The sequence below is a fragment of the Perognathus longimembris genome, chromosome 2, assembly GCF_023159225.1.
Source record: "Perognathus longimembris pacificus isolate PPM17 chromosome 2, ASM2315922v1, whole genome shotgun sequence".
Classification (NCBI taxonomy): domain Eukaryota; kingdom Metazoa; phylum Chordata; class Mammalia; order Rodentia; family Heteromyidae; genus Perognathus; species Perognathus longimembris.
The window spans coordinates 844,113-858,791 of NC_063162.1; the positions used below are offsets into that span (position 1 = coordinate 844,113).

The following is a 14,679-nucleotide window of genomic DNA, read 5'->3' on the forward strand; positions in this document are numbered from 1 at the left end:
CCTCCTCCTGCCCTGGTGAGGACCACGAGGAGACGGGCCTGCTCTCCTGTGCCTCCTCCTGCCCTGGTGAGGACCACGAGGAGACGGGCCTGCTCTCCTGTGCCTCCTCCTGCCCTGGTGAGGACCACGAGGAGACGGGCCTGCTCTCCTGTGCCTCCTCCTGCCCTGGTGAGGACCACGAGGAGACGGGCCTGCTCTCCTGTGCGCCTCCTCCTGTCCAGCTAAGGACCACGAGGAGACGGGCCTGCTCTCCTGTGCGCCTCCTCCTGCCTTGCTGGTGCAGCCATCTGTGGCCCAGGCTGAGCCTCCTCGGCCAATCCCCCTCTCTCAGCCATCACTGGTACTAAAGGTGTGTCTGGTTCTTCAAATTCCCCCTAACTGGTGCTGAAAGCCCCAACAAGAGGGGGAGTAGCTCTCACACCTGCCTCTACTGCCACTTTCACTCCAGAGCTCAGCAATCCCAGCCCTCGCCAGTGCCCTCTTCACTAGGTGCAGAACGGCAGCACCACCAGGAGACAGTGGGAATGTGGGTAACCAGCCGAGCAGCCCAAGGCCACTCGGAGCTGACTATGTGGCCCCGTGGAGAGCAGAGCCCTAGATTTGGGCTTTGGACCCCAGACACAGATGGCAGTGCCTTGGATACCGATCAGCAAAATGGGGCTGAAAGGGTTTGGCAGTTCACAGGGCGTCTCACCAGTCCCCAGTCTGTACCTGAAGTCCACCACCGTGGGCTCGGCCCACGGCCTCTCTCGGGCTTCCCAGGCACAACAGCAACCAACAAAGCAGTGACAAACACCCCCTGCTTCAATGCTTTCATTCTGCAGCAAAACAAGACAGCAGTGGAATTATACGAAAATAAATTTGCAATTCCTTCCTCATTTAGCCATTCCGAAGCTGGAGTATAGGAAAGCCGTTAGGCTGCATCCTCCTATCGACATGCCTGCTTGTCAGGAGGTGAGCAATGTGTTTTCCATGCTCCTCCGCGCAGCCAGTTAAGTCAGACACACGATCACATGATTCCTGTATTTAGGAGCTGTAATCAATAGAAACCACCTGGCCTTGGGAAACCCCTTGAGCACTTCCTTTGTACCCACCGGGTTGGCTGGGTGCTGTCCAACTCCACTGGGGACACTGTGCAGCTGACCATGGAGACACAACCATGGCCTTCACTGGCCACTGCCACAGTCTTCACTGACCACAGAGACACAGCCACAGGCTTCACTTGCCATAGCCACAGGCCTTACTGACTAGAGACACCGCCTTCACTGACCACGGAGACACAGCCACTGGGATCACCGGCCCCAGAAACATGAAGACCTTGGCCAACTTGCTGATGACTAGGAAGGGAGCAAATACCAAGGTATGACTGTCATTAGGACACAGAAGGCTGCCAAACCCCCACGTGACCCTACCATCTCCTGGACAATACTGCCAGCAATGGCTCTGGGACAGGAGGCCCCTGCTGTTGCGGTGATTAGCAATGCCCACCTCCGTACACACCAAAGCACCTGCTCCCTGGGTGCTAACACAGAAGGCCAGGACGTGGCCTCAGAGGCCAGTGCTAGGAGGCACATGGTCTCCAATTTGCCCCCACAGGCCTCCTTCCTTTATTTCATGTAGTTTTTACTTTTTTTTTCCTTAGTAATCTTTTTTATCATGTTGATATCTTTGTACGTCCACCTCTTTCCCGCCCCCTCCCCCCCCCCCCGCCCCGCTCACACCAGGGCACCTCTGTTTCTCTACTTCCCCCAGGGGGCTCAAAGCAACAGTGCTTAATCCACACCCCAACCCTTCACCACTCCGCCTCAGAGCCCCTCTGCCACCAACTCCAAGTACATTTTCTGAGTACCTGTGTGAGCCAGCACAAGCCCTGGCTCCAGGTAAAGCAGGAAAGAACCGGGGCTGCCGTTCTCATGAATGTAAGTCTAGGGGAGGCAGTGAAGCAGAAACCAGTGGTCTCTGCATGCAGGGTAGGCAGTCTTGGGCCTGGGAGTAGCACACCAGGTCCTGCCTCTCATGAGGCTCAGATTTGACCACACCAATATCCTCTGTCAACAGGGTGAAGATATTTAAAACCCTAGGAACAGGCCCCTCAGTGAGGACACCCCAACACACCAGACTGGCAACAGGGCCAAAGGCCCAGACAGACAAGTGACACCACCTTCCACAAAAGCTCAGCAGGCAAGGAAGTAACCACGGCTGTCTGGGGAGCCCAGCCAGAGAGGCCTATCTCTATGACCTCCGCTTACATCAACAGCCAACCATCACCGTTCTGTGAGCACACCAAAGTTAATGCTGCCATTCAAGTTAAAAATCCCCCTAGGAGCAGCGGCTGCAGGGAGCGTCAGGGCTGCAGGCGCTTCGCTGGCACCACCTCCTGGCAACCAAGGCCATTTGCAAGTCACCAGCTTCTCCCGCAAAGCCCTTGGAGGGCCCTAACACCAGTGGCAGCAAAAGAATCCCTCCTCCACACACACCAAATCCCACCAACAGGCACCACAGAGACCTCCCCCAGACTCATCAGATACAGGAGCAGATTCCTCAGACCCCACCAACAGGAGCAAGAGATCCCCCCAGACCCCACCAGCAGGAGCAACAGATACCCCCAGACCCCACCAGCAGGAGCAAGAGATCCCCACAGACCCCACCAGCAGGAGCAACAGATACCCCCAGACCCCACCAGCAGGAGCAACACATACCCCCAGACCCCACCAGCAGGAGCAACAGATACCCCCAGACCCCACCAACAGGAGCAAGAGATCCCCACAGACCCCACCAGCAGGAGCAACAGATACCCCCAGACCCCACCAGCAGGAGCAACAGATACTCCCAGACCCCACCAGCAGGAGCAACAGATACCCCCAGACCCCACCAGCAGGAGCAACAGATACCCCCAGACCCCACCAGCAGGAGCAACACATACCCCCAGACCCCACCAGCAGGAGCAACAGATACCCCCAGACCCCACCAGCAGGAGCAAGGAATCCTCCGTACCCCACCAAAAGAAGGAAAAGATCCCCCAAACCCATCAACAGGAAGAGCAGATCCCCTCACACTCCTCCAACAGAAGCACAAGATTCCCCCAAACCCATCAACAGGACCAAGAGATCCCCCGCCCCCAGACCCAATCAACAGGAGCAACAGATCCCCCAAACGTATCAACAGGACCAAGAGATCCCCCGCCCCCAGACCCAATCAACAGGAGCAACAGATCCCCCCAGACCCTTCCAACTGAAGCAAGAGATCACCCATATCCCACCAACAGCTGCAGCAGACCTCACACACTTCATATGCACATCTGCATACACATGTGCATGCACCCCACGCCCACACAAACCCATGAACACCTTGTGCAGCAGGGCTCTGAAGTAGCCCACTATTTTTTTTCCTTTAAGCCACTATATTTTGATCCCTATTAATGCCCATGACACCATTTATGTACGAGATAAATTCACTTCAATTTCCTTTTTCACTTAATGGCGTATTATTTGAACCAGACTCAGCTAAAAATACTGCTCTGATACCATCAATCTTGTAGGATTAAACTTCCCTCTAGAAATCTCTGAAGCCAGGGAGCTGCCGGGCTGGCAACAGGGCAGGCTAGCAAGAGGCTGGCAGTTCAATGTTGCCAGTTCTCTCCACCGAGGCACTTGGAGGTCACAACAGAGGGGACTTGGGACGGCTGGTGAAGAGGTCAGCATCCACGGCCCCCAGAAATGTATGTCAGGTTGCCATGTGACATTCCCAAGCCATGCTCGCTCAGGTGTCTCCAGGCCTTTTCTCTGGCTCTGCTCTCTTCAGGTTCAATCATGGCTTCTGCAATGCCTAATCTGCTATTCACCCTAACCTCTGTTTGTATTTACAGGTTTTGCCCTTTTCATCTGCATAGCATCATCCACTTTGGTGTGGGACAGTTGAAGCCTGAAAGAGGAAAGCATGTAGAGGATAGGACAACATCCAGAAAAGGAAGAAAAGAGCAGAGAGAGGAGAAGACGTGGGGAGGAAGCGGTAGCGGGTGAGCTGGCCCTGTCCTGAGTGGGGACACAGGACACAGGAGGAAGAGGAAGCAGTAGTGGGTGAGCTGGCCCTGTCCTGAGTGGGGACACAGGACACAGGAGGAAGAGGAAGCAGTAGTGGGTGAGCTGGCCCTGTCCTGAGTGGGGACACAGGACACAGGAGGAAGAGGAAGCAGTAGTGGGTGAGCTGGCCCTGTCCTGAGTGGGGACACAGGACACAGGAGGAAGAGGAAGCGGTAGCGGGTGAGCTGGCCCTGTCCTGAGCGGGGACACAGGACACAGGAGGAAGAGGAAGCGGTAGCGGGTGAGCTGGCCCTGTCCTGAGCGGGGACACAGGAGGGAGAGGAAGCAGTAGCGGGTGAGCTGGCCCTGTCCTGAGCGGGGACACGAGGTCTGTCCATGACACAGCAGAGTTGGAAGCAAGGCTGCCCTGGGCAGGGGAAGAAAGGGAGCATGGAGAAACATAAGTATGGCAAAGAGCAGGCTCCAGCCAAGATGCCACATAGTCTGAAGCCTCAGCTACTACTGCAACACACCACAAACCTACAATTACATGATCATATCAGCATGAGAAATATTAGACACACCAAATTCAGTCACCCAGGATAATCCCCAAGTCACATCCTGTGACGCTGTCCCAACTCTAACACGTGCATCGCCTCTCCACACAGAGGCTAATGGCGGCTGGGCAGGAACAAGCTGACAGACAGGAGTGAGCAGTTATAAACAAGATACTGTAACAGAGGGAGAGATGAAGGGACAGAAAGCAGGGGCAGCTGATCCAATCCAAAGGGAGTACCATGAGATACGGGGATTGAAATGCCAGTCTCTAAGCCAACAATCTGTCCAAAACCTTCCCAGCCTATCTGAAGAGCCCCCCAGACATCCCAGATACCCAGGATACAAGGCCCCTCCCTCAGACATCCATGTTCCAGGTCCTACAGACACAGAGACAACCCCGCGACACCTGTGTGTGCTCTGCTGCCATCCTTGCCAGGCCACAGTAGATTCAGACCATCCACCAGACGGCAGGATGTGGTGGCCTCTTAATTCAGGACAGTTGCACTGTGCTACTGACAGAAAGCAGGTAGCCAGTTCTTCATGTATCCAGATGGAGGGCCATTGAAACCTGGGCTCCCTTGGCTTGGGGCTCACACCATGGCTAGATGAGGACTCACCGTGAAGTGCTCCTGTGATTTGTAGTTTTCATCCAGGTAGACTCGAGCCCGGTTATATTCTTTCATTGCATCACTTGAGAGCAGCTCCCTGGGAAGAAAGGAGGAAGTGCGGTAAGCAAACACTGACAGGAGCACTGGAGGCCAAGGAGGTGGTCAGGGTGTTTCAGAGCACACTGCAATCCACCCAACCCCCTATGGGACAAAGTAGGGAGGAGGAGGAGAGAGAGGCGGGTGGGAAGATGACAAACGGCCCACAACATGATTTCAATGCATAGAGTGTGAGCTACTTGGCCCGGGTCTGGTCTCCACACAGCCCATGGCTGCCTAGATCTATGGCCTCCCAGGGATGAAGGCACTGAGCACTCACACAGGGCCATGGACCAAGGACCTGAAGGGTCTGCTGGCTGCTCATGCTGGATCCTAACCAAGTGGGATCTGCACAGGTGGGGTCACCGCCCACCAGATACGCTCTGATCCCAGGCTGACCCAGCCACACTAGTTCTCTACCTAGACAAAGGTGAGGGTGGGAAGAGTCACCAGGGCCTGCCTGTCAAGGAAGGAGAGGCCCCATGAGCATCCCTCAGCGTGGGCTGCAGCCCTTTCTCCTCTTCTCACCGTCCTCTTTTACAGTCACAGCAGGCCCCTCGCCACCAGCCTCGGAAAGCAAGGCTGGAACTGCATGCCGAGAGCCTGGGAACGGGGGACAAGGTGCTGCCCTCCTAAGTGGCATAATGCCCCAACCTAGCAACACCTGTATCAGGAGAAGGGTCCTCAGTAAGAAACACAAATGACTATCTGAAGAAGGCAATCAAAGTCAAGGAAACACAGCACTGAGTAAAAGCTCCAACCAATGACCTGACCGCAGACATAAACACTGAAACACAAGGAACGCGAAAAACGAACAAAGACAACATTCATTCCTCCTAAATGTCAACAATCTCACAACAAAGGATTCAAATGACAATTAAATGGATAAGATCTCAGACAACAATTTCAACAGAACAAAAATAAGAATAATCAATAAAATTTAAAAAGAGAGAAATAAATGCTTGAATAAAACCTGGGTGGTTGGTGGCTCACACTTATAATCCTGGATACTTAAGAGGCTGAGGTCTGAGAATTGTCATTTAAAGCTAGCCTGGGTAGGAAAGTCTGACTCTTATCCCCAAAGTACTACCAAAAACCTGGAAGTGGAGCTGTGGCTCAAATGGTAGAGCACCAGCCCTGAGTGAGAAAGCTGAGACAGCATTAAAAGATCAAAACCTATGAATGATGGGCCCAGAAGACGACGTGCAGGCTGAAGGCACAGAAAAATGTATTCAATAAAATAATAGCAAGCACTGGCGACCCAGCAAGGCTTGGCTTGAAAAAACGGACAAGTGAGTAGTCATAGGTAAAGCAACAAATTAGGACTTGTAATTCACACCACATAAAAAAATTATGGAACACTATCTGAATGGAAAAGCTAAAACTAAAATTCATTGAAGAAAGCATAGGCATATTTTTGTGACATTGCATTAGGTGATTATTTTTGAGACAAAAACACCAAAAGCACAAGTAACCAAAAAAACAAAAAGCATTTATTTAACATCATCAAAATTAAAACTTTTGAGGGGCTGGGAATATGGCCTAGTGGCAAGAGCGCTTGCCTCCTACACATGAAGCTCTCGGTTCGATTCCCCAGCACCACATAGATGGAAAACGGCCAGAAGGGGCGCTGTGGCTCAGGTGGCAGAGTGCTAGCCTTGAGCGGGAAGAAGCCAGGGACAGTGCTCAGGCCCTGAGTCCAAGGCCCAGGACTGGCCAAAAAAAATTTTTTTTTAACTTTTTAGCATCAAATGACACTACCAAGAAATGAAAGAACAAGTTTGCACTTAAACATTTTTTCTTTTGAATATTTTTGACCTGTAGCTATGGACAGCTGATCATTGTTGAAGCTCAGTGATAGGTAAAGAGACTTATTACACTATTCTATTTACTTTTGCATACATTTGATAATGTTAATAACTCAAAGTTAAAAAACAAACCAGGAGTATTCTAGGAAAATGACAAACATGAAAGGAAGACTATTCAAAGTAGGAATGCTAAGAAGATACAGAAAGGAATTGCCCATTGAGACCAACTGCACAAATCTCTATTCATAAATTCAGACCAAGCCTTTGAATTATTAAACATTAAAGGATTCTTTTTAATTTGAAAAATTAAAACATACACACACACAAATGAGTCACAAGCAGCAGTCAGGACTGTGAGCTCTGACACACTTCAACTGACCTCTGGCAAACACAGACCAGCGTGCTCAGGGGACAGGACAGGAGTGCCAGGTCACACCTGACATCACGCCAGTCACATGACACGCAAACAAACCCTGACGCAATGCTTCCAAAACAAGTTATCCTCAGATCCGGACCCGGAAGGCACAAAAGTGAAGGAATTACGTTAAAACTGTGACTACAAATATGATCACTCTTAAAATAAGACATGAGCACAATGAAGAGAAGCAGAAGATCTAAAAGACACCATGGAAATTCAGGCACTGAGGACCAGAGTCTCCCAAGTAAAGTAGGTTCACTGGAGGGACTTGGAGCACCAAACCTCCAGACACGCCACGGGAGACAGGACAGAGAAGAGCTGGGGCAATGGCCACAGCAGTACACCAAGTCTGAGGACAGGAGGGAGAGAGGGAAGGAGGGTGGGGAGGGGAGAAGTAGTTAAAGAAATGATGGATAAGCCTTTCCCAAATCTGATTGAGAATAAAGAAAATCAAACCTGAGTACAACACAATTGAATTCCTGCAAACAAGCTATAAACAAGACAAAATCTAGCAGCCAGGAAAAAGCACATCATATACAAGAAAATTGAGATGAAAACAATGGGCAAATTCTGGTCAGAAACAACACAGCTCAGAAGACAATGAAATGGCACCCTTGAAGAAGTGAGCCAGAACTGACAAGCGGGAATTCATCCCCAACAAACGTCCTTTCAAAAACAAGGACAAAGACCTTTTCAGACCAACAAAAGCCAAGAGAATCAGCAGCAGCTGACTTGTGCTAATCTAAACACTAAAGAACGCTCTTCAGCCGAAAGAAAGTGACCCAGATAAAAAATGGAACCCACGTAAGCCAAGAACACCAAGAAGTGCGCCCAGGGTGACAGTGGCCCCCAGGGGGACCAGAGCCTCCAGAGTGACGGCTGACCAGGAGCCGGGGGGGGGGGGGGTGGAGGGGGGAAGAGGGGCCCCTCTCCGGCACCAGGCATGGGGTAGGACGGCCCTCACAGGCCTGGGGAGGTCATGATGGCCTCAGACGGCAACGTGCTCATGTTCCCTGCATTTCTCCCTGGCACAGGATGGATGCCCAGTCCCCCAGGGAAAGCCTTTCCTTTTCCTATCAACTTGCAGGCCTCCTGGCCTATGCACACTGATTTCCGTCTGTGACGTAAGCAGCAGGTACATACCTCAATGTAACTCAGGTCGGCCATTAGTTTAGAGTGCTTTCTACAACACCGCTTGTTTAGAACTTACCCTTCTACGGTGTACTTTCTCCATCTTTTGAAATGAATTCCTTTCCTATCCCAAATCTATGAAGATATTCTCCTGTATCTTACTCTGACACAGGTGGTATCTGATGGGCCTGGGGGCAGTAGCCATGACATGAAGCTGGACATGAAGCCAGAAACAACTCCCCGCCTCCCAACACAGAGACCCAGCCGGCTCAGCTCCCAGCACCGCGTGCTGCGCCTGAGGAAGCAGGGAGCCAGCCTGCATGTCGGCCTGCACTGGCTCTTCCCACGGCTTGGCAGGAGCCCCAGGCCACTTCTCTTCAGGACTGTTTTGGCTGTTGTTTACCTTTTGCTTCTACACAGCAAGTTCAGTATTCACTGCTGAGTGGTAGGAAATAAACCTTTACCTTCCATTACAAGTGCTTTAAAATTACACATTATCTCAGGAAAGCTTGTAGTTTGTTGGCCTGAAAGACCTGAGAAAGCTCGAGGACTGCGGGTGGGGACACAGCACGGCAGCTCCTCACTGCTCTGTCCCGTGATGCGCACTGCACAGGGGCGGCTGCCTGGAAAGAGGCCCTGCCCCTGGTCCAGCACCCACAGCAGCAGGCAGGCAGTACTTGGCCACTTAGGTGTTGGGATCTCCACTGCCCTGGCCCCAGGGCCCAGGACCCTTCTGGAGGCAAGTGGCTGTCACCCATTGGAGCCGTACCCTATCTTCGTGGAAAACGGAGACTCTTCCCGGGTGACCCAGAGTCCCACATCCATCCACAGCCCACCCACAGGCTTCTGCCCAAGACTTACTTGACGAACTTGTCCACGTGGGACATGGAAGCTTCATAGTTCTTCCCTCCAAACTCCTGGCAGTGTAAGGCCATGAAGTGCGGCTTGTGTACATGCAGAACCTGAGGAGGAAAGTACAGGATCAGGCACAGAACCACCAGAGCTCCATGGACAATCTCATCTAGGGCCCATGGTGCACAAGTGTGTGTGCCTGTGCACATGTGCATGTGTGCACACGTGCATGCACATGCGTATACTTGTGCATGTGTGTATGCACAACATGCATGCCTGTGTGTGTGTTTCAAGGATGAAGGCCACACATCCGTGCCCATAGGTTCTTCTTAACTGATTCTAGGGATCAGATGCTTTTATGCTTCTAGCTATTTTATTTCCAGTGTTTTCTCATGTTTCTGCTACTGCAAGTTTCTTGTAAAAGATTCAGAATTTCCTAGAACATCTATGAATAGCCTGTGGGCATCTTTCTCTGATTACAAAGAGGTAGTAGTTGATGTCTACAGAGCATCTGGAAAGCTGTCCAACACAAACAAATGACAATATGACCAGGAAGACACAGTTTTAACACTTGAGAGTGTGTCCCTGCACAAGGGAGCAAGGCCAGTCATGCACATGTATAGTGTGTCCACGAGTATGTGTGCAGTGTGTACGTGTGTACATGTGTGAATGCCTCTGTGTACACATGCTAGATGAGGGCACATGTGTGAATATGTTTGAGTGTGTGTGCAAACACTGTGCAAAGGCGAGCATTATGTAAGTGTCTAAGCATGCGTGTACAGTATTAGATGAAAGCACACATGGGCATAAGCACATGCATGCCAGGGCACCAGTGTGAGTGTTGCATGAGTATAAGCACATGTGCATAAACACGTGCAAAGATGAACATGTGCATGCATATGAGCAAGAGCATGTATGAGTACATACGTGCAAATGTATAAATGTGAGCATGTGCATAAGAGTAAGCACACACACCCAAGTGTGCAAAGTTGTGAGTGTATGTAAACACGTGCACTGTGTTAATGTGTAAGCATCTCTGTGTGAAGGTGCGAATGTGTACATGAGCATGTGGGCATGTGTAATCACATACGCAAGGGTACAAATGTAAGTGTGTGTGAAGGTGCAAAGGTAAGCATACACATGAACCTGTGTGTAAGCACTTGTGTGCAAGAGTACAACTGTGAGCACTGTGTTCATGTGAGAGCACCTGTGTGTGAAGGTGCAAAGGTGAATGTGCACCTGAGTGTGGGCATATGTATGTGTGCAGGATACAAATGTGAACAAGTGCACAAGTGTCTGTGTGTGCATGTGTATGAGGGTACAAAGGCAGGCATATGTGTGAACATGTGAGCGTGCAAGGATACAAATGTGAATGAACATAAGAACCAGAAAAGGTCCCTGTGACAGTACCGGTGGGGCAGGTAATGCAGTCGCAGGCTGCAACCCTGGTACTCACTGCCAGCATGGACCAGAGTGGCTGGGTGGGCCCTGCCTACCACCAACAGCAGACTCCATCAGCCTCACCAGGCTCAACTGCAGGGACGCCCCGCACGCTGGTTAAAGAAGGACTGTACTGGCCTCCTGGAAACTCAGTATCCACGAAGGGAACGTGGCTGGAGGTCCGTGGGCTCCTGAAGACCCAGCCTGAGCTGTCCCTGCTCCAGAAAACCGAGCCCAGAGGATACCCTGGCGTGGGCCCTCAGGGAGCCAGTGGCCCAAGGTAGTCCAGGCTGTTGACCCTAGCCAGGAGTCGGCATCGCCTGCACTGAACACCCCACCCCCAGAGGGCAAGGGCTCAAAGGCTTCATGGTCTCCCTCCAAACACGCTGTGTGTGATACAGCCTGTCCTCCTTGAGGCTCTGAGAGCCACACGGGCAGAGGCCTGTGGTCCATGGCATAGGTCCCCGAGCGATGAGGCTCAGCTCTTCTGCTGTGCCCCAGCAGCAGCTGGAGTTCCTTTGATGTTCACTCTTCCCTATCACATCATCTGCCATTTTTGTTCATGCTAAGAGGAATTGATGCCAAGACTGCCCACTCGGTCTCTGCTGCCATGGTGGCTCTTCCACAGGCCCTTCACCTCTGAGGCTTCTGCTAGCCATGGTCCCACGTTCAGGGAGCGGCACGAGCACCCCCAAACAGTGCCACGCAAGCCCATGAGCAGGCCCGTGGAGAGCTGAGCACATCTTCAAAGCCACTTTCTACTGAGCCCACGCCTGGGCACTCTGAGGGTCAGAGCGGCCTGCAGAGCACTAGGAAGACCTCTCCCAGGAAGGATAAAACCAGAAGCTGCATGTGAAATTCTCAGAGAGGAACAGCCAACATGTATGAGTTAGGACCGTGTTTGGCTGACAACAGAAAACCAGAAGCCAGAGCCAGCGGCACGGACATGGGGTAGGGGATGGGGCGCCTTCCCACAAGACACCGTTGGAGATGGTGCTCTGCTCTCGAAGGGCCTCCAGGGATCTGTTGCTTTACTGTTCTGCTCTGCTCTGTTCTGCTGCCTTTAGAACAGGTGTCAACCTGGGCTGGGGATATGGCCTAGTGGCAAGAGTGCTTGCCTCGTATACATGAGGCCCTGGGTTCAATTCCCCAGCACCACATATACAGAAAGCGGCCAGAAGTGGTGCTGTGGCTCAAGTGGCAGAGTGCTAGCCTTGAGCAAAAAGAAGCTCAGGCCCTGACTCCAGTCCCCAGGACTGGCAAAGAAAAAAGAACAGGTGTCAACCTAATGACTGAAAAGAAGCTGCCAAAATACCTTTCTTATAGCAGCCTTACCTATAAGACAAAAAGGCCTCCCAAGGATTTCTACCAAGGTACCATATCACATGATTCCTAGCTGCCTCCGTAGTGGCATCAGCTGGTATCCACCAACAGCATTTGGGCTGGGAAACTAGCAAACAAGGTGCCCTGGAACCTTGGGTAGGGTTGACCATGCATCTGCACAGAGTAAACACCTGCCCCCAAGCCACCCCTCAGAGTCCCCATCAGCACCCACACATCTCAAGTCCTATCCTACTCTCCCATGGCCCTCTTAATACCTGCATCCAGGAGAGGTAAGCCACTTCCCATTCTCATGGCCTTCAGAGACCACAGCTTCACAAAGTGCTTGGAACAAACTAAATGGTCTTGCATTTAGTGATGATTTCACTTCTCCTTGGCCAATGCCCAGCCCTCCCCTGAAAGCCCAGCTCCTCTGCAGAGAGGCCCTACTCAGCCTGGCCCAACGCTGTCCACAAGCCTGAAGTCAGCCCCACCCTGGTATGGATTATTCCACAGCGTGAGTGGACAGGAGGACCATGGCCTTCATCATCAGCACAAGCCCTCCCTCCCCTCCCCTGGCCTCTCCTCCCCTCCCTCCCCTCCCTGGAGCCTGAGGAGGGCTGTGGCCTTCCACTCAAGCCCATAGGACATGGCCAAACAGTAGGCAGCACATGTGGGGCTCATTCAGCCCAGCAGAAATGGGCAGCATTTGGCCTACATGTCCACTTCATTGTCACAGTAGACAAAGAATGTCCAGTGAGCCCAAACGAGCCCTGACCAGAGTGAGTAAAACATAGGTGTTGACAAAAGCTACCACTGGAGGGCGTCTGGCACACAGCAGCCAACACAAGTCTCCTGGCTGATCTGCCCAAGCTGAGGCTCACAGCACACCCAACTAACACAGGCCATGGTCCAACCCGGACCTGCCCTCCCTGGGGTAGGCCCAGTCCTCAGGTCTCCAACTCTGCTGTTTCTACCTGCCCTGCACTCCCTGGGGTAGGCCAGGCGCCCAAGTCTCCAACTCTGCTGTTTCTTCCTGTTCTGTCCTCACTGAGGTAGGTCAGGTGCCCAAGTCTCCAATTCTGCTGTTCCTACCTTTCCTGCCCTCCCTGGGGTAGGCCCCGTCCCCAGGTCTCCAGTGTCATGTTAGGAAGCTGTCCTGGTCCCTCGGGGGCCAGACGATCCTGGCTGGCACACACCCTGCCTGTATCTCCCCCTGGCCAAGTGTGATGGTCTCCCTGGGGCCGCACTCCTACTCTCCCTGGTCAGGGTCTGTCCCTGCTGCTGGCAACACACCTGCCCTGGTATTGGCAGAGCTAGCCCCCCTGACCTACTGCCACTGCACCTGCTCTTCTAGAACCTTCTATTCATTCCCCTGTGAGCCCCTCCAGCAGAGCATCTCCTCTGGAATGACCTTTTGGCTGTAGCCTGTGTGTTTTCCAAAGGAATGAAGACTAAACTCCCGGCTCAGTTCATCCATTAGCTCTGTACTTCCTGTAACATGGGAAGTATGGAAGAGGCTTCCTGAAGTATGGAAGAGGACCTCACCTGGCACCCAACACTCTACAATGAAAGCTACAAGACTCAGCAGTCAGGTCTCGGTGCTACACCAGGGGCCACAGGGAACTCAAAGGAATGATGGAACATAACCCTGAGGGGAGTAAACCAAGCCTGAGAACCCCAAAACCTTGACAAGAAGTCACCAGCTGCTGCTGGGCCTGCAGTGACAGCACTTCACATATAGGTCTACTCGCAATCCCCTAGCAGATGCCCAGGTCTCCACAACCATCCACTTGCAGTGGAATCCTGCCACCAGGAAGTCTACCATCCCCCACTGGGTTCCAGGACAGCTTGGTGACCTCTGCCCCTCCACAGCCTCTTCAGGCTTGATGGGGAGCTCTACGGCCTGCACAGCAGGACACACCCACTCCAGTGATGCCATGCAATGCTTCAGATGCACACAGGACCTGCCTCAGTCACTGCCTCAAACCCAAGACTGAACAGACACAAAACAGGACAGGTGTGATGGCCCATTCAGCAGGTGGAAATCAGGAGAATTTGTGCCTCAAGGTTAGTCAAGCAAACAGTTCAAGAGACCTCCATCTCAACAAGCTGGGCACAGGAGTGCATGCCTGTCATCCCATCTATGCAAAAAGAATCATCAGGAGGAGCACATCCCAGGCTGGCCTGGGCAAAAAGTGAAACCCCATTTGAAACAAGCAAATGAAAGCAAAGCAGGAGTGGGAGCAAGGCTCAAGTAGTAGAGTGCCAACTAAGCAAGTGCAAGGCTCTGACTTTATTTTATTTTATTTTTGCCAGTCCTGGGGCTTGGACTCAGGGCCTAAGCACTGTCCCTGGCTTCTTTTTTATTTTTGCTCAAGGCTAGCATTCTGCCACTTGAGCCACAGCGCCACCTCTGGCCATTTTCT

The 14,679-nt window shown here is 52.3% G+C and overlaps 1 protein-coding gene across 3 annotated transcripts in view; it reads right to left on the minus strand.

Moving 5' to 3' along the window:
- Inpp5a (inositol polyphosphate-5-phosphatase A) overlaps positions 1-14,679 on the minus strand; it is a 172,506-nt gene that overhangs the window by 95,459 nt on the left and 62,368 nt on the right. For all 3 annotated transcript variants that reach the window (XM_048338004.1, XM_048338003.1, XM_048338005.1), the window contains exons 3-4: positions 9,500-9,600; positions 5,195-5,282 (exon numbers count right to left, since the gene is read on the minus strand). In XM_048338004.1, the coding sequence (XP_048193961.1) occupies positions 5,195-5,282; positions 9,500-9,600 (189 nt within the window). The remainder of the gene's footprint in view (positions 1-5,194; positions 5,283-9,499; positions 9,601-14,679) is intronic.